Below are 22,257 nucleotides of genomic sequence, written 5' to 3'. Positions count from 1 at the left end.
ATTTATTGCGCGTACAAAAATATTACAATTTTCTCTCAAATAACCAATATTGTCAAGGAATTATATATTTTTTTCAGAATTTAAAATTCTTGTGTACAAGGGAAATGGAAACAACATAAAAACATAATATAATATTGGATGTTCATGCACTGTAGGATGTTTTTTTCTGAAACGTGTAAAATTGAAAAATAAAGTAGCTATAAATTTTCCAAAATGATTTTAATTGCAAAAATTATGTGAAACTGAAAAATTGGATTTCTTTCATTTTCATTTATTTTTTTATTAAAGTATAAAGAAGGAAAAAAATAATATAATACAATAATATATGTATTTTAAAACAGTTAAATAATTATAATGAAAATAACGTCAAAAAGTGATTTTTTTTTATTCAGAAACATATAAAATGAATCATACCGCAAAATATTAAAATGTTATTTTAAAATGAATATATTGTATGTAGTATGTATAAACTATATAATAATTTGTTTTGGGAAACAATATGAAAATATACATATGTATAGTAAAATTCTTCTGTGCACTAATGGGCGAACAAAACGGGACAAATCAAACAATTTTACGAAAACGACGGGACGTACGCAAAGCAAAATAAAATATATAGGGTGACCACAACGGGACGTGTGGTCACCCTATATATACACCTCAACACAATTATACATACATAACAAAACATTCCCAACAAAAAAGTTCCAATACTATTAATAGTAAATAATACACTGTTTAACCCCAACCGTTCACCTTAAAAAGATAAAATAGTAGTATGTACAAGTGTACATATAAATATTTGTTCAAATATATCTTTTATTAGATCATAGTCGATATATACAATTATCCTATAATATGTACATATTTTATACTATACATTTTTTGTATACTATATATTTTTATACTACATATTGTATACTACATATTGTATACTACATATTGTATACTACATATTGTATATTATATATTTGATACTATACAATGTATAGTATCGAAAAATTTTTATAGCAATCGTATTCCAAATTCATTCAAAATTGTAACAAAAATACCAAAAAAAAACTAAACATAGACCGCCTCCGAAGATCGAAAAAAAAGACAACATTAAAAATCTTCACCAAATATTATTATAGTCACCAAATCAACTTGAAAACCACTGCTTTTAAAAACATTACCATCCACAACGCAATAACAAAAATAAATAATAAAAATACACATTAAATAGGACCGAAAACGAGCATTTTCCAAATTAAAAATACCAGTTTTGAAAACGAGCCCTAAGGCTAAATTCGCCCGCAATTTCGACACATCATTATGCAACCTATACAATAAATACTCGGAGGAATTATTATAATATAAAAAAACTGATGCTATAATGATTAAAAAATACACCTAGTATACGATAGTATATGTACGTAGGATACAACGACGTATGTATGATATGTATATACATATACCACGCACTATATAAAATCCTACAACTACATACATATTATACAACAATGGCATTGTTTATAGAGATTATGCAGTTTGATCCGACAATAACAACAAAAAATAAAAACAGATTGTATGTCATGCGCGAAATATTATAGGATATAAAACGCGGAGAGATTTCGTTTTGTTTTCTCACGCACACCTGATTATGTTTTGCCGCCTCGTTTTGAGTTCGCATACCAATTGTGCAATACCCCTGCGAGGAATCGACTCGACCTAAAGGTTATCTACAACGTACGTACATTGAAACAGGTTGCAGCAGTACACAGTAAATCGAGAATCATATCAAAACATTTTTTTTATAAAAATAATACGTATTCGAAAACATATTTCAATTCAAAAACTGAAAAGTTAATATAATTTCAAAATTTAAACAAAACATATATATTCGCAGTTGATTTTTTTTTAGTTCAAGATCAAAGGTCCTTGAAAAGCAGGTAAAATTTTCAAAACATCAAAAGCTTAGTTAATAATTTATCTAACAATATGTGCATATTAGTGGGTGATTATTTTTGTTCAACCTAAAAAACAGTAAAATCGAGATGTTCTAAATTAGGGTCCATCGAAAACAGCGAATTTTGGTATTTGGAAACACCTCTAATTGGAAAAGTTGTGCTGTATCATGGGGAATCCGTAAAAAATAATATAAAAATTCTAAAAAACATTAATCTACTCCAATTTATGTTCTACGAAATTGTTCTTTAATCTGTTCTTTAATCCAATTTATGTTCTACATTCAACTTCATCATAGCCAAAGATTCATAATGTAGTATTATATTTGCATATTTATTTTTATTTTCAATCAAACTTCATAAATAGAAAGCTAAAGTTTTAGTCACATTGAGAAAATGTATGAAAATATCATGTCAATCATCACTTCCGGTTAAAATAGTACCCGCCATCATTTACCAACACCTTTTATACTGTAAAAATGCAATATTACAATGAAAAGAATAATAACTTAAGAACTCAAACTAAAAATAATATAAGGAATCTTATCTAATATATGTATAATTTCGAAAGAGATTTTGCAACTATGTATGTAAGTATGTAATGTTGGTTGGTAAATCAAAATTTATATGACGACAATTCGATATGGTTTCGATTCGATATATTTTTTTTCGATTCAAATAAATTTAATAAAAAAAAGCTGATTATATTACAAATACTGAGCGAAGCCGGGTAAAACAACTAGTAAACTATACATATTTAAGGAACATCGACGATGGATTCGAGACTGGCGTTTAAAGTATGTGCGACAAAGTTTCAAATTATTTTTTGTACCTTAACAAAATTAAGAAAAAACTCATATATGGTATTTTTAATGTAAAATTGTTCTATTTATATGATGAAGTAAATCAAAAGACAATAGACTGGTAAAACTGAGCTTACAATAATAATAAAAAACCTTCGAAAATTGGTAAAATTCATGATTTTCACAAACTTGTATGATGGGCTGGCGCGGTATTGCAATTTTTTTGCTAGAGTATTTACATTATTTTTTTTACGAATTATACACGACTATTATAGAGATATTCAGAAGCATTTTCTACGTCATTTATCTCATAGGGCTGAGCGTCTTGTTAGATTGTTGCCAACTTATCAAGACATACTCTCTCATTTTAAGATCATAGTTTGTCTATGCAGAAAATTCTCTACGAAAATTTGTCTACGCAGAAAATTTTCTGATCTCTTATTCATATCATCCTCTGATTACTCTTATATAAGGTAATAATGGTGCCTTTGATACATCTGTTTTTGGCATTATATTAATTTTAATATCAATACTCGATTCACCAGATGTTCAAATCTTTTTTACCCACCAAATTTTTATAATAATACCTCATTAAATGGTACAACTGCACGGGTATACCGTCTTTACGATTGTACAGATGATTGCCATGATTTAATCTCCAACTCTATCAGTACCTTTTAGGGCTAAGGTGAAGAAGCAAATCTGTGGTTGATTAATTGTTTTATTTACTATTTTTTTGTAATTTCTTGTTTTTATTATATTGTTTTTATTATAGCCAGCAGCATAGCTCGGACGTTAAGCTTCTGCTTACCGTCAAGAAGGTGCCGGGTTCTATCTCTGAATGAAAATGAATTTTTCAGAGTATGCTGTTGGTCAGACCTGGATTTGTGACTCCAGGTTGATCGTTTCCTATCAGAGTTTGCCAATTTTCTCTGATTTCATTGTTGAAACGGTTCCCGGGAAAAAAAATTGGCTAAAAATCCTTCCTACCTACTATGTCACCACTATTTGAAATTTGATGGATGTACAATAAAAATTTATGTACAATTCATAGATGTCTCGTTAATTTGCGAGTTTTTTCAGTGTCTCGCAATTGAACGACTTATAATAAAAAAAATGCTGCATTTGTATTTGTAATTGGCCAGGAAGGCGTATTGGGATTTACCTGTAAGGCCTTCCTGGTATATATGTAAAATAAAAAAAATAAAAAATAAAAAAATTACTATGTTCACTTTAATAGGAATTTAAATATTTTCTTTTATATTTGTATCTATTTCATTTCACTCTATGTATTTCTCTGTTATTGAATTTTATTCTGTATGTGTGCCATTATATTTAAAATAAAAATAAATACAAAACTAGAGGTATTTCCAAATTTCATAATTCTTTGTTTTCAATGTACCCTATTCTACATACAAATATGCATTGAAAAAAAACCGCATACATAAATTTGCTTTAAAATAGTACCACTTTCTTTGAATTGCGGATGTCAATAAAAAATATTTGTGTGGGTTGGTTCCATCATACATATATACATTTAATTATAATCAAGATCCATCGTAAAACCAATAAAAAAAAAACAATTGACGCGTAAAAGAAGATATCCTAAAATGTATGTCAACATTCTTTCACACACACACACACACGTTTGTTAATAAAGTAAAAAGGACAAACACACATAACAACTTTCAAACAAATTATGTAAAGTGTTATAACATTTTACGACTTCAAGATCGGTCATTCGGACCAAAACCACCACCACTTGCGAGAGACCATTGCACAATCTCGAATCGAGTATGAATAATTAAACATACGACGACGCACATGCGAACGCAAAAAAATATATATTATATTATTACACATGTATACACACATATTTAAGCATTTTGCATAAGCATTATTGTACGAGCGTACGCGGTGTGCTTTAGACACTAAAGCGAGACGAGAGAAAGTGAATACATACATACATACATACGATGCGACCGTGATATACGAATTCGAACAGAAAAAAATCTTTTACGACACTACAATAAAACTTTTCTCCGCAGATTTTTACACTTTAAAACAACCAAAGATCCACACTAAATCAACACTAAATAAAAACATCAAAATAAAACCGACAAGCCGATTGAAATTCGTCTCGCTTCCGCGCGTCAAGCCGATAAGTACAATACGTGAGATAAGAAAAGTCTACGTGTCAAATTATCATAAATTACAATCGATACAGAGGGTCTTTCAAATTTGTATGCAAGCTTTAAAGCCTCTTACTGCTATTGTTATTTTAAAAAATATATATATTTTACAGTATCATCTTGTCTACGATGCATCAATCGAATGTTAATGGTGCGGTCGTGATCGATACTCACGAGATTGTTATATTCACACATTCACGTTTGACAACAATAATGAGAATGAAATTACAACAGCATTATACTGAGATTGTCTAGCATTCAAATTTACATACATGTGTACAAGTTGTACCTACATATATAATATGACGTACATGCTAAAATGTGTCGATGAAATAGCGAATTATTGCGAACGATCGAGAAAAGTGAGTCTAATTATAGTGTAGTTAGTAATGACGCTTTTGTTTTTGTGTGGAAATTTTTCTATTCTGTAAAAGACGTATCCATCGAAAATTATAATAGAATAAAAAACCATACACACATATAATGGAATTAATTTGCATAATATTTAATCGACATAATTTTTGTCTGTACTGTAATTAATTTTAATAATTACCAACTGTGTCGAATAATAATTAAATAATATTCAAACGAAATTATGCGTAGACGTTTCATGTGTATAAAAATTGTATAGGATCCATCAATCGTAATCATAATCGAAATGAAATATTTGAACGAGCACTGTACTGTGAAATTGACTGCAATATGATGATGACTAGGCTTTTTATTTTCATTCCAACATAATTATTCTGAATTGTATTTGTCAATCAATACGACCAGAACCTATTTTTAAAAAACGTAAAAGAGGTATGTAAAAAAGCCATATTAACATACATATGTATGTATGTATGTCGGTGTTCAAAAGATCATCAAAACAACATTGCAATGTTTTCACAGAATCATTGTAAATCTTAATAAATAGTTTTTCATTCAAATTCTTACAAATTACATACACTTTAAAACCATATCTTCAATATTAATCAACGAGAAATATTTGATCACATTTTTTATACAAAAAATACGCATCATTAAATCATTTCTTTATTTTCCGACGAACGTCCTTTACTTATAAAAAAATCATTTGAAATTGTTGCAGACAGTACACCAGTGGTCGACACGCGGGCTTTTTTCGGGCGAATTTCATTTTTCCCATATAATCAGACTGGCCTATTTTTATATATTCATATATGCAGTGAACAGGGTTTTTCAATGCAAAATATGATGTGTATTTTAATAAAATAAATAAACAAGTACTATGTATTGCAATAAAATAAATCAATAAAAATGTAATTATTTTCGTATTATATACTATACAGGTTTTTCCATCCAAATTCAATACTTCAAAAATCAAATTCAATATTTTTCATTTATATCAAATATTATCGATTTTAAATTAAATAATATATAAAATAAATAAATTGTGTATTTTAAAAGTGCTATATATTTATATATTTTATGTTCTCTTTTTCATGTATCTTCCAGTCACCAAATTTCATAATAATGAAAATAAATTTACTAAAAAACTATCAAATTTTTTTATTCAATTTTTGAAATATTTAATTTGAAACGAAAAATATTTAATTCGATTTGTAAAATATTGAATTTGTAGTGAAAAACCTGTATATAAGAACCGTCGTTACCTTTTTCTTTTTGGCTTGATACTTTTGTATTTAGGCTTGCACTTACAGTATCGATCAATCGGTCCGTAATTAACACTATTTCCTGTTTTAAACTACTCAGCTCCATTACCAGTATAATTTTTAAATAAAATGTACATCTCTGCTGGCAGCTAAATTATGTCTTGCTTACAGAAAAAAAAACTATTTAGCTATCACAAATTTTATACAAAAATAGTCTCAATGAACGGGCATAACAGGTACTAATATACCACACGCATTAATTGCAACTATTACTTTGCAAAAGACGCGAGAACAATATAAATTTCTCGAATGGCATTCCTCATTTATTAAATCGAAAAAAAGATCAAGCCCAAAATAAAAAATACGCCGGAAAAAAGCCCACTGCATTACACGGCTGTCCGAATTCATCCGACATTCAATCGCATCGAAGTCAAAGATCAACAGATTGAAACGTCATTTTCCACGATGAAAAATTCCCCACAATCAGCAGAAGCAAGTGCACAAACACCACGACATCCATTCGATTTAAAAATCTATCACAACAATAACAACAACCACCCGAAATAAAACAGCTTTCTCCCACGCGGCTAAAAACAGCGGAAAAAAAGTCTACTCACCAAACAGACACACTAAAATGGAATAATCAAACAAAATGAGTCACATCAACATACATACTCTTCAACACACTCTAAAACCTGTCACATACATACGAACATACGTCGAAGATCGATCACGATTGCGCAATCATCATCATCATCGCCAACACCATCGACTGACACGTCAAAGTGCGAGATGTTATAACACGTCGGCGTGTACATATGTACATATGTATGTATGCCGACGAAAACTAGTCACAAAGTCGGTCAACGGTAAAATCACCACACATTCGCCATTACACTACAAATAAATAAATAAATAATAATTCCAAAGGAATTTTTACTTTCTTTGCCATCGTCGCTTTTCGCATATGACCCTCTCGTTTTCGCAAGTACGGTTCGAAAGCGACATTGAAGATTTCCCCGCGTCGCGAATACGTAATGTGCATTATATGTATGTATGTAGTATATCTATTCGCCATGCAAAATGCATACCATTGACCGTGGTACGAGTACGTTCATACATACGTATATACGTTCCAGTGAAAACTCTTTCGTATCGTACGCAAGCAGGTGTGAGAGGGGTATATGATACGCTGTGGGTAAATTAGCTTCGAATTTGGAAAACGAGCGCAAACAAACAGATTTATAATGGCATCACTCGCAAAGTCTGCATAGAAAGTGATCGAATTTCTAAAGATTCGAATGAATTCCAGTGGCTTTTTTTTTCTTCGGACAGAGACAGTAGACTGATTACAAATTAAAAGGGGTAATGGGAAAGTTCAATTTAAGAAGAAGAAGATAATGATCAAATGAATTTTGAATAATTTTGCAGTGATACATATGTAATATAATAATAATTCGGCTGCAAAGTATTGACAAATCAAATTAAAAAAGAAACGTAATAATGAATTCGCAATTTAATATGCCTATTAAATTTGATGAGTTTACAATATGTATAGGTACTACCACTTGGTCTAAAGGTCTTGAATATATGTTTGACAATTTTCAAATTATTTATTAAAATAAAATTTTTCAAGTTTTCCATATGGAAAATCATAAATATTACTATTTATTTTCCTATGTTATACTACTACTACTTTTAATTAATAACTAAGCATTGAATAAATCAGTGTAAATGTAATAATGTTGCGTAGGGGTGGGTTCAGGATCGAAAGGAAAGCCTAAAATCGCTTCACAGCATTTATTCAACGATTCAGGAGGTCCACACGTAACCACTGCTCACTCCAGAATAATCTGATCTGACGTGAGTGTAATGAATTTTATTCAATTCTGCAATTTGGAGTATATATTTTTTATTATTCATTTTGGGTGATATTTTGAAATTATCAATAGTCTTGTTCAGTATTGTTGCGTAGGGGTGGGTTCAGGATCCAAATAAAAGGCCAATGTCGCTTCACAGCATTTATTCAACGATTCAGGAGGTCCACACGTAACCACCTCTCCCTCCAGAATAATCTGATCTGACGTGTGTATGTACCTCCTTATAAAGGACAAGTTACCCATCACAGCTTCCCCGATCCATTAATGTGTCTATGCACTTAAAGATCTACCCTGGCGAGTCTTTTCCTTCCGCATGCACTCGCCCAGGTCTGTGAGAACTCCCCTCACTCCAGAATAATCTGATCTAACGTGTGTACCTCCTTATAAAAGACAAGTTGCCTACCACAGCTTCCCCGATGTATCTATTGTCTAGACACGTAAAGGTCTATCGTGGTGAGTCTATTATTCTGTGAGAACTTCAGCGTATCCTTTGTCCGGGCACTTACTGAGTCCAGTTAGCCTAATCCGAGGTCTCCATTTTTCACCCACGAATGCTCCTTAAACAGTGAATACTCTCTCTCTCTCATGTTCAATTGAATTGCCCTTACAGATCGCTCTAAAGCGACCCGTGTATTAATACAGTTACAATACAATCAATGCAAGCATTATACAATGCGAATTCATACAAACTTCATCGAGAAATTTTTGCAAAATTTTACTATACAAATTGGCGACCCTCCACGCTGAATAAATTGAGATTTGCAAGAGAGAATTGAAATGAGATGCCAATTTACAGGAACCGTTTCAATAAAAATCAACAAATCGGAAACTGTCGACCTTGAGTCGCAAAAAAAAAGTTCTAGCCAGCAGTTACTAATGGGAATCGAACCGTGGCCACTCTAAGTAAGTAGACCTGAAAAATTGTCACAATTTTTCAAATATAATTATGTAGTATACTTACATATATGTATGTATGTATATTTACAATCTTCCATGCAAAAGTTTTCGAACTAGTTGATGTATGTACATACACATGTAATATATTAAGAAATTTCACACTTCAAATACATAGGTACAGTTTTTGAAGGTTGCTTTTTCGAAATACATAGTTCATCCAATATTTAACCAACCTTAAATATTTATTTCAAAATAGACAAATCTTCAACGGTTTCTTTCGACGGTCATTACATATTCGCAACGTGCAAAATACACTTTCAATTGAGTTGAAGGTTAAAAGAGGACGACCAACCATACAATTTCCACACATACATACATACATATATTCAACGAGAGTTTACCTTTCTCCAAATTAAAATAAAAAAAAGTCATTGCTTAGCACATAAACTACGTCACTAGCATCAATGTGACAAGGTCAACATCTGACAAAGACGCGAATAGAAGAAAGACCTCAAATGATGGATAAATAAATCCAACCCAATCCAACACCAAAACGTCGATTAAACATGAGATCGAATGATTGTGACGTTTGATTGACACAATCATCATCCAAATACACACACACACACACACACCTTACATTTGCAACGCTAACGATCGTGAGAGCTTTTCTAGGACCGGATGCGCAATCGTAATTTCCCCATTACCATTTCATCACCATCGCACACACCAAAGGTATATTATTTCTTAATTAACGAGTGCTTTGCAAACTGACTACGCCCACCACAATGGTAATAGTTTGCTTCACGCATTTTTTGCAACATACCTGCGTATTGACATATTTTCCCGATGATTTCACACGCATGCAAATAGTAATAAATTGCTCACGTTATATAACACGTAATAACCAATAATTTTCACCGACACGGCGGTAATAAATTGTGGATTGGAGATATAATTTCACCGAGGAGCTTCACACAACCGGAACGTTTCGATTTTTGTGTGTCAAAAGTTTCTCTACATATGCACATACATATGTGTAGGAAAACATGTTTTTATATATTGTGTGTATTTTATATTTGTGAGAAATTGCGACTAAAATTTGGAACACTTATGCAGTTACATACATATATACACATAATTTATAAGAGGCATTAAATTGAAAAAATGTATAAAAATAGCTATGCAAAAAACATCCCACTTGTATATAGCCAGCAGCATAGATCAGTGGTTAGCATGTAATGCTTTGAAACCGAGTGGTCACGGGTTCAAATCCTGCCCGGTGCTGCTGGCCAGACCTTGGATGTATGACTTCAGGTCGATCGTTTCCAATTTACCTGATTTTAATTGAAACCTTTCCAACAAATTAGCATTTCTTCTTGTCTCTCGCAAAAATTTGAATTTATGGCATTCTCAACGTTTGTTGATTATGTATGTCATTTATCCATATATGTCTTTATGATGTAATTGTTATCGATATTTTGTAATTTGCTAAGAAGGCGTATTGGGGTTTACCTGTTAGACTTTCCTATTATATATATATATATATATATATATATATATATGTATATGTATATATGTAGTTATAGATAAATGTGTAAAAATAATTAAATAAATATACTATATAAAAATAACTACTATATAAAATCCTATATGTATATAAAAATAACTACTATATAAAATACTATATATAAAAATAACTACTATATAAAATACTATATAAAAATAATTAAATATATAAATATACATATATATGTATATAATATATTGATTTCGTTCAGATTATTTAAAAAAAATTCGAACATCTCTTTCTACATAGTTGTATACCTTTGAACAATTAAATTTAATGCAATAAAAAATAGTAATACTAAGAGAAAAGTCACATTCGACTTAATAGAACGTCAATTTACAGCAAAATAATACATTGTTAGTAATTAGAAGTGAACAGAAGCACCATCTAGGGCACAAAAGGTTCTTAACTAAGTCAGAAGATTTTTATTATTTAATCTAACAATTCAAGTGACCGATTAATGTACATTAAACAACGACTACAGCGCATCGTTTTGATTATTTCAAATATAAACTAAAATTTCCACATCTAAAACACCAAATAAACAATTTTAAAAGTAATACAACAATTTCAATAGAAGAAATTTCTGAATATTTTGAATATATGATTTACTGAAGTTCCGTGTACGAATAGTAATATACATATTTCCGCATGAAACGTCCTCATCCATTAATCGAAACATTACAAAATATCATTATAAAACACACCCAAAAGAAAGATAAATAAATTAAATTAAAAAAATTACTCTAATTACTCATTCAAATAACTTAATAAAACTACTACTTCCGGCGAACGCACTAAATGGTGCAAGCGAATCGAGATTTAGGTATAGATAATGTTAACAATACGACATAGCTACTTAATAATCATTTCAACAGCAACGAAAACGTGGTGCAATACAGAAAAAAAAAATATATATAAAACACTTCCGGTAGGTAGAAAATCGTAACATTAAAAATCTTAATCTGCAAATCAATTCTTGAAAATTTTCCACACTCAAAAACAGTAGATACTTTGCAGCAAATATATTGGTATAAAAAACCTTTACCGTATAAAAAACATTTGTACTGTTTTTTAATGTTTCGTTTTTCATCCCCCGACTAATGGAAAAACCAGAAAATTCATATATGATTTTCTTATATATGAGAATAATTGAACCAAATAAACAGATCAAATTTTCTAACATAACTTCCAACAACTCTCAGCGACGATTTAGACTTTATAGATAGTTTTTTTAATTGAGAAAAAGGTCAACTCAAATTTTAATCAAATACAATAATCATTTGACATCTGGAAAATGGATAATTGGATATGAAATTGTCAAAAATTCAAATGCATCAACAGAACTTTCAAATAAAATAAGTTTTACATATAGAAAATTGTATATTTTTCTATTAATTATACTATATTATGCCACTTTTTAAATTATACTATATTATGCCACATAAATTTGATCAAACTATACTTTGCGTGCTTGTTGGAGAACACTCCTTTTTGTTACATTCTCAATTTTTCACCAAATAATCATCTACTAAAACAATATTTGTTCAAAAGACTCAAACAAACATAATTACATGGCAGAAAAATCGCATTTTCCACCAAAATATTACCCAAATTACCGGCTTTTAGAACAAGACTCGTCAAATGCATCAACAGAATTACCAAATAAAATAAAACCATATAAAAAAAAACTCACCAACAGTGTAGACATGTCATTGGTGTATTGAAAAAGCGTAGATTGATATATTTTTTTTAATATAATAACAATATTCCACGACACGCTTTCACGTTCACTCTATATGTGTGTATGTATTATATTTTTCACGATTTTACTTTCGATCGCGTTCCAAGTTTTATCGTATTTTTATTGTTATTACTATTGTGATGGTATATTTAATTTAATTAAGTTGCACTGTCGAATGTTACGATTCTGATTCAATATTACAATAATGAAAATTGCACAACGCAATAATTCGCGATAGTGAAATTTTCGCGCGACGAAAATACGCTCCGCGCCCGTCCACGGTCAAATTGGTACTGACGCTTCGCGACCGAAAGCCTACACTTTTAGCAAGTGATCAAATAGTCATTTTCTTCGACCATGAACCTCGGATAATGTGTGAATGAATTACCGTGAGCGTTATCGAAATTTAACGAGGTTTATTTGTCGATTTGTGTCGTTGAATCGAGGCTGTATTTCGGTGCGTAAGAATTTAAATGTCTTCCTTCAATATGTTTGGGACAAAAAACAATTGAATTTTTATTTGAAATTTATTATGAAAATATTTTGTTTTGTAGTTGAATTTAAAGCATAGAGCGTTCGGCTAATTTCATACGTTCTTTATTTTTTTGGTCGTAAAAAAAGTTCTGTCACCTTTTTCTTACCACAATAAAATGTATGGAAAAATTTCACCACAATACTTTTTCTTCAACATGCTTCTGATTGATCAATTTAAGTATTTCTCATACATTTCCGAATAAATGCAATGCCCTATTATTTAATCGATTTTTTTTTGTCTCAAAATATGTAATATTTATATAACATTAGGCTTGCTTTACTGAATTCTAATTTTTATTCAATCTTTATGTATTTATTTATTACTAGCTGAACCCGTTATGCGTTGCAATGCCACAATAACGCATGCAATTCCCGTCCCCGTTCCCGTTGCGTTCCCGTTCGCGTTCTCGTTCTCGTTCCCGTTCTCGTTCTAGCTCCCATTCCCATTTGTCAATAAAATACAAGCAGCAAACACATTTTAAATTATTCAATTGTTGTTTATTTTGTCCTAACAACGCAAGTCGCGACGCGAAAACATTTGAAATTATTGCGTTGCAATGCCACTCATTCCCGTTTTTCCCGTTTTTGTCCGATTTTTTTTACAGTTACCTTCCCCGAAATGCATTCAACAAATCCTGAAAGTTCCGTTGTAATCGGTTGAGTGGTTTAGGAGCCTATACGAGACAGACATTCATTTTTATTATATACATACATACATATATATAGATTGTTTTACATATAATATATTATTGCATACCATATTTATTATTTACAAGCTAGCAGCATGACTCGGTGGTTGGGTTTTTCGGTGGTTCGATCCCGTGAGTTGACCTTGATTGAAAAGAATTTATTCTGAGTTTATCTGTAATGCTGCTGGTCAGACTTTGTCATATCTGTGATCCAGGTCGATGGTTTCCTATGAGAGTTTGCCAATTTTTTTGATTTCATTGTTGAAACGGTTCCTCGATTTAATTGATAAAAAACCTTCCTACCTACTATGTCACCACTATTTGAGTATGATTAATTTACAATAAAATTGATGTACATGTTAAAATTCATAGAAGTCTCGTTAATTTCGAGCTTTCAGTGTCTCATAATTCAACGACTTATATGATAAAAATGCTGCATTGTTTGTGATTAGCCAGGAAGGCGCATAGGGGTTTACCTGTTAGGCTCTCCTGGTATATATGTATGTATATAATAAAAAAATAAAATAAAATATTAGCCACAGTGCAATTACAGAGTACTCTAACACGTCAGTATGGCCAGACATATTATTTTAGCACAATACAAATATAGGCACATAAAACATTCATGCTTAACAACATTCATATTGGATAAAATCAACAATGAGTGTTGTTCAACAATCACTCAACTAGTTCAGCATAGCTTACATTAAATAGGTCAATTTCACCAGCAACCTGGTTGAGTAGATAAAATTCTTTAGAGATTGCAGACGAAGCTAACATGTTTGTGCAAGCCACAGGAGGAAAAAATAATCCACGATTCCTCAGGTCCCTGAACTTACTAGGTGTATGAAACTTGAGTTTATTAAAAACCCGAGGATTGTGTATTAAAAAAAATGTTCACCCAGAAACATAACACGACGTGACTCCAATGAGTCAAAGCCTAACACCCGTAGTAACACCCTTAGTAAAGCCAGGGATAATAACCATACAATTTCATATAAAGATATCTGAGAAACCGTTTTAGGATTCTCTCAATCTTCAGTAGGACTCCATATAATGGAAGAAAATTCTAGAATGCACTCTGGAAAAGTTTACTACATACATAAACTCGTAATAAGAATCCCAGCATTTTAGTGGCGCGTAAACAAATATTATCTATTAGTTGTTTAAAACAAAAATTCATATTTTTATTTATGACGAAATAAAGAATAGCTCTATAGCTTTAACTTTAAAATAAAACCTTTCTCGCTTTAATATAAAACCTTAAAAACCTTACAAGTACACACATAGCTCTTGATTTACCGGTTTCACTTGAACTCTAAATTTTCCGAGATATAATCAACTCAATCAGCGCGATTCTTTCACCAAATATCACAGAAACATTTAAAGTGTTCTGCATACATAGATTTTCAATTTATTGAATCGAAATCTACTATTTTTAGTATAAAAACATATTTGACCTGATATTAGCATGACTTTCTCATTAATTAGTGACTTATAACACATTTTTCTTTATATAAATAAATAGTACATCAAAAGGATTCCAGTTCAATGGAAAGTAGCATCACCTCAACTACTAATCATCGAGAATAATTTCACACAAATAAACAAACCCGTATAATAATCGAAAATACATCAACATTTCCGCAACGCTCATATTATATATGTAGTTTTCCGCATATGAATATATCTATCTAACATAAACAATTGTTGTTGTTGAATCGCTTCTTTTTGCATAATATTCATCATTTCTTCATCTGGAAACGTACCTGAATTAAAAAAATGAATACGCCGACTTATTTCTCCAACTATGTAATACCATTGCGATTAATTGCAGTGAAATTTTCCTCTTTTGTTCTGACTGCTTCCGATACACATATTATGTATACACCCAAAATGTCGTCCGCACTTATCAAACAGTTCGTTTTCGTTTTCGAATTTTCCCATGGGGCCGTGTTGAAACGGCCATTGTAATATTTGCGCTTTTTATCGCCATATTGTGTGTGCACTTTTGAGTGAAATGGGAGCGAAATTATGCAATAAAACGCGAAGCACTCTCGTTTCAACATCTACCCAGCGATTAGATGAAGATTAATGGCGACAACGAAGTAAACATTGTCTTGCCCGAAACAAAAGCGTGATAGTACATATTGCAATAGTAAAAAATGTGTATGTAATAAAAACGAGCGAGAAAATCATAAAAACGTACGAACTATCAGTCACGCACATCTTTGACAATTGAAAAGTATTATTTTTCTACGAAGACCTGTCGTACAATGGTGCTAAACTATCTGGATTTATTACACTTTTAGTACCTTTCTTTGATATTGTGTGGTTTGACTACTGAGAAGTCGAAAGTTTCCTAGTGGCTCTTCTCAGAAAATGTTCGCAATTTCCATTATAATTTATCCCATTTTTCGTTCTTATTATGTTTGGTAAAAATTATACATCATTCTTCTATGAGATACAATGAAAATTTTTCATTTTATTTTAAACCTTATTCTCCTTAGTTTTATTCGAAAATAATTACAACCAAAATAAAGGTACATTTTAATTTAAATCGTGGCTAATTTGACGTTCATATTCAATATACTATTATTTCAACATACTTATAAAACAGTGCGCGCACACATTAATACGGGAGGAAAAGCCTGTTCCTCTTGTTCCTGTTGTATCCTGCTCGCGCAAATTAAGTGAGTATGTACCGTTTACAATGCACCATTTTTTTTTTGATCTTTCGACTTAAGATCTTTCGATTTTCGATCTTTGCCTTCTGATATTTGCGTTTTCTGTCATTTAACATTCTGTCTCGTCACGGAGACCGGTTACAGTGAAACTGTTATTGTCAGCGAAATTATGCTTTCACTGACTCAAGCAGTGAGTACAAAATAGAATTATAAAATTCACTTCTTAATGTCAGTGAATTTTTAATTCGAATTACAATGTATGAATTCGAATTACAAAGTACTACAAACCCTAAAAAATTAATCTAAAATTATTATTATTATTTTTACATAGATATATACCAGGAAGGCTTGACAGGAAGAGCCCAATGCGCCTTCCTGGACAAATAATTACAAACAATGCAGCATTTTATTATTATATAAATTATTGTATTCCAGAAGCTGAAGAACACGAAATTACAATAAATCAAATAATTAATCCATTGAGACATTTATGGATTTTAGATTTGTACATAATTTTTACAAATTGTACAGACAATAAATACAGAAGATTTGTGACGGCAGGAAATATGATTTTATGCCAATTTTGAGGAGCCATTTCAACAATGATCACATAACATTGACAAACTCTGATAAGAAACGATCGATTTGGAGTCACAAATACCCCCAAATCTAACCAGCAGTATAGCGGATCGAACCCACTGATCACTTGGTGCTAAACATACACGCTACCATTGATCCATACTGCTGGCTCAACAAATAAAAGTAACCAATTAAATAAATAAAACCAACCCTAACTGAACCTAGCCTAACCTAATCTTAAATAAATAAATGTTGGCTACTAAGATATCAAGCCCCACACATGTGGCATCAAAAAAATTCCCAATCGAAACAGATAGTGGACCATGAGGAGAGTGGGGATGGAGAGGAGTGGGGTTGTGGCGCGATTCGTATCGGTGACGCACTATCATCCAACTGTCAAAAATTATAATTTCAATAATAGGGGTCAGTGAAAATGTAATTGGATATGATTTCATTGAACTATACCCAGTCAAAAAGGTAACTCGTTATGATTTCACTGAAACGTCAGTGAAATTATAATTTCACTGCTAATACAATTTTACTGTATACATATATGTATATACATACATCGCTCACAAATGTCAGGATTATTTATCGATCAAAATATTTTCTTGAATATCAAATAATTTCAAATTGATTTATATAATAATAAAATATTGTTATATTTTAAGCCTTCCTGTATGTAAATGAATCAAAATTGACCCAATCTTTCACACATTAGTTTGATTAATCGTGTGAAAATGTATTTTGTGTTACATTTTGACGTACGATTTAAAGTTTGTGAAAGTAAACATATGTATATATTACATATTAAATATAATATGCAATTCTAAATCAAATCAAACTGTGGAATTATTAATAATAAATATATAAAAGTCATTTGAAACTGTTTAAATTAGTTTACGGGTGTTTTAACATACAATTAGACGAAGCCATTATTGTGCGAATACATTACTATTATTATGAACGCGTAACGACATCGTTAATGGTTAAAATACATATTTGAAAATCGGAAAAGTATGCAAATTAAGATAAGAAATCCATATTCGATAGATTGATATCAAAAATGATTGTATATTATCATCATCATCGTCGATACGAAACGCTACAATTTTTCATTGTAATCGATTTTAAATATCGATATTACACGCACGGAAAAATTTTGCCTCGTTAATAATGCGTCATAAACGTTTATTAATTTTCCTTTCATTTAATAAAAATGAATACTAATATTACAGAATGAACCTAAATGTGCGCATCGAATTAATGACTTCACCCGGGATTATAATTTTAGTAATAGAATACTGAAAAGCGCTCAAAAACTTTGAGTAGTAACTTGCACTTTTCATCACAGATTTTAGGCTATATTTTTTCAAATATTGATTTATTAGATTCACTAGATAATAGTGAAAAACTCTGCCTCATTAAATGGAAATAATTCAAAACACGTGGGAATTTACAGTGAAACAACAAACAAATTTTATTTATACACCCATATTCCAATTGGATTTAAAGATAAATACACCTGCAGCCCGTAGAACCAGTTAATCAATGTGACCTTCGGTCATCTGAAACATCGAGATTTTACAAAAATAATAAAATAAAAGTAAAGATGTACCACAAGTATTTATACGATGCTGGGTTTGGTCAAAATGTCGAGGTCGCAACACCGCGTAGCTCTGAGCTGAATCACATACAAAGTCGCCTCTCTTAGAATAGTCTCACGTACATATATGTATGTCTAATATATTCAAAATATGTACAAACACGTATAAAATCAAACAAATAATATGCTAATAGTATGATCGAATTTTTAAAAATATAGCGGCACTTTTTGTTTGTGTGCTTTTATGCGATATATTGCACGTACCTTCATACGAGTGAGTTCAACGCACTTTTCCGTATATTTATGCATTCGAAGTACGGCGAGTCGCAAATACGTTCATAACATTCCAACACACCCACTTTTGTTAAGATAAGTCTGAAGTACAATATATAAAGGTGCATTAATCTCGGCAAACGTTTGTTGAATGTTATATGTATGCTTTACACGCCGCTGAATGGGTTTTGAATTTAATCACACTTGAGGGATGACTTTTAAAGTTAAAGATTATGTATGAAAACAGTGTGCTACAACAGTATATAATATGGTAGCGTAGAGATGCTAGATTTTGTTTTAAAAATTAAATTTATATAAAATTTACCTGAAATACATTCAAATTGCATTCTTGTATTGTTAGAAACGTATTCAGTAACTTTGTAAGGCTTAGGTTTTGATTTTGATTTTTAAATGCTTTTTATTATTACTAAATTATGTTCACAATATATCTTATATCTATTTTAATAGCTACTGATCTACTGATCATTTTCTATTTTACAATTTTAATTTAATTTTGTTAGTAAGCATAGTATTATATTATTATAATGATAATATGTACAGCGTAATAGGAAAAAGAGCTCAAAAACCTACATATATATAATTCTAATAAGGTTTAGGTTGGGTTTATTTGATAGTATTAAAATGGTCGAATATCGTATAGTGTATAATTGATGAAATTTATTTACCTATATATGTAAAATCGAGGTTTTCCTGTTAAAAAAAAACTTGTATAATAATATTTTTGATGACTGCAAACATGCAATATAACCATTATGCAAATTAGAAGTATTTTAATAAATAAAAAAAACATAAGAAGCTATTGCATGGACATATCATAAATACGATGACTTAAACTATACATACATATATTAATGTACATACTATGTACCTACATACGATGCTTTCAATTATTGATTAAATGAAAAATAACGTGAAATTGTTAAAATTAAATACATTTTATATTATATTCAGTATCAAATAAAATTAAAATAATTTATATATATATATTATACATAAAATATATATTTAATTCGTCAAACTCGACATCGTTAAGTATCTATGATACATACATACGTACATAGTATATGAATGGGTTTCGCGCTTGCCCGTCCGCTTGAATCACCGTTCGTTCATTTTCCTTCGACATTCGTTTAAGCAATTTTACAATCTCGAATAAACAATAAAATGTGAACGTATCATACGTCGATTCTCAAGCATTTTTCTTTCGATCGACCTTCCAAACAAGTGGACAAGAATCGAACACTCGAGGGGAATTTCAATCGACACGAGTCTCATACGTCAGCTTTCTTCAATTCTACGCAATAATGGCAAAGAGTGAAAATGTTGGCAGTCAATCAAGTGAGAGTAATCGATACTGTGGGACCTTGTAGACCCGCCTTTGGTATTTTTTACACGCATTTTCCATTTTTTTTTTTTTCAGCGACCTTTTGTATGGGAACGAGACTCGCATTATGAATAGATTTGAACGGTGCGCTATACCTCCGAACGACATTACAATAGAATGAGTCAAACTCTTGTGTAGAACTATTTCAGAATTATTCAAATACCAGTAGAATTCAACGATGCGTTTTCACAAGCCGCATGCTTTCCACGCGTGGTACAGTGACCGAGAGAGTGACCTCAGAATGCAAAAATACACAAAACTGGTATGCACAACTTAACTGCAGATCGTTTGGAAGTTTCATGCCTCCGATAGGTGGGTAACTATGCCACTTTCCATTCACCTTGATCCGATATTTACAAATCCGGTGACCTCTTCGACTATTTTTAACATTGCCGAACCGGTCAGAGTAATGTGCACTTATTGTTTTGTCGTTTTCGAACACTTTCAAACTTCTGTGTGCGCTTCTAGGTAGAAAGTTAATGGTCCAAGGCGATGATGGAGCTTTTCTTGCTAAAATTTTGACCATTAAATTCAACATTAAAAAGTGATCAAAGTAAAATTTGCGATTGGATTAGATTACATTTTTTAATTTTGATTAAACGTTTATGAATTAGGTTGGATTTGATAGAGTGAAAGGTGAGTTGAATTTAATCGAATTTTCATGAGTGTGCAATATTATTATATGCAAAATTAAGATTGGAAAACATTGCACTAAAGAGAGAAAGTTGCCCATCAACCACACCCCAAAGGTTAGGTTAGGTCAGGTCAGTTGATGTTACGATTTTAAATTGAACAATTGAGAATCTTTTAAGTACTATTCTTCATGATGGAATTTAATCAAAAGATTTTATTTAACACCTGTCGATTTATTATTTGATCAATGAGTAGTATAAAACTCAAATTGAGAGAAAGTCGAACAATAACTTGTTCTAAAGGTAAGGTTGGGTTAAATAAAATTATTTCAAAATAAACATTGTACTTGGTTTGTATTCGATGTAAATTATTGTATTGTTCTATGATTAATGGACAATATAAAACTGATTAAAGAGAAAGTCAAATATAAACTATGTTTATTATGACTATTTTAAATTTAATTGATATCGCTTTAAGATAAAGAAGAATAAGATTACTTCTAGTATAATCTAACAATCTTCGAATAACGGAAGCATTTGCTGATTGCGTTTTCAATATTTACGTGTTCAAATGGACTGGCTTGGTGCTACCTTAGCAAAGACACTAATGGACCAATTAAAACTAAGCAGAAAATGTTTCCGTTGGGATGGATTTGCAAGCACCTGTCAAGACCGAATCGAATCAGAAGCGATTTGCCTATTGGTTCTCGTCTATCTTTCGCATTCCACTTTTGGCATTTGACGCTAATTAAGTCCACGGGAATCGTCTGTAATTGCTCGTTATAAAAAAGAATACAATTTTGAAAGTGAAAAGCGCAAAATTCATAGCTCAGACCTCTCTTCACTTTCTTCCGCGCAACGCCGAAACGAGCCAGTGAAATGTTAAAAGAGGGATCGATCGCTATGGTAGCGTGCAATTTATTATTATATACACATTTCTCTCGTCGTAACAACGATTTAATGGCCAGACTCCTCTTCGGGTCAAATAATTGCCCGAGGCGGCAAAAAAAGACGTATCAAAATGAAATAAATGATATAAAAAAAAATACCCCGCGGCTCGATGACTGTAACGGAAGTACTCTATGGAAAAAGTGTACGTGATATTTCTGTACATGGCTTTGGGTCGTAAAAGTGAACTAAGTGTTTCAACGGCACAATTATAATATACGGTATTTTATATTTT

At 31.1% G+C, this 22,257-nt stretch overlaps 1 protein-coding gene across 2 annotated transcripts in view; it reads right to left on the bottom strand.

Annotated features, from left to right (window-relative positions):
- Positions 1-22,257, bottom strand: part of LOC143919933 (uncharacterized) — a 79,078-nt gene that overhangs the window by 42,059 nt on the left and 14,762 nt on the right. The window contains exon 1 of one of the 2 annotated variants that reach the window (XM_077442529.1): positions 12,622-12,978. The exons of the other annotated variant lie outside the window; for it this stretch is intronic. Within the exon in view, the coding sequence (XP_077298655.1) occupies positions 12,622-12,636 (15 nt within the window). The 5' untranslated portion in view covers positions 12,637-12,978. Of the gene's footprint in view, positions 1-12,621; positions 12,979-22,257 lie in introns of those variants that run through there. 2 annotated transcript variants of the gene reach the window in all.

Source organism: Arctopsyche grandis, chromosome 12 (assembly GCF_051622035.1).
Source record: "Arctopsyche grandis isolate Sample6627 chromosome 12, ASM5162203v2, whole genome shotgun sequence".
NCBI classification, from domain to species: Eukaryota; Metazoa; Arthropoda; class Insecta; order Trichoptera; family Hydropsychidae; genus Arctopsyche; species Arctopsyche grandis.
This window is presented reverse-complemented; position numbering and strand designations above follow the sequence as displayed.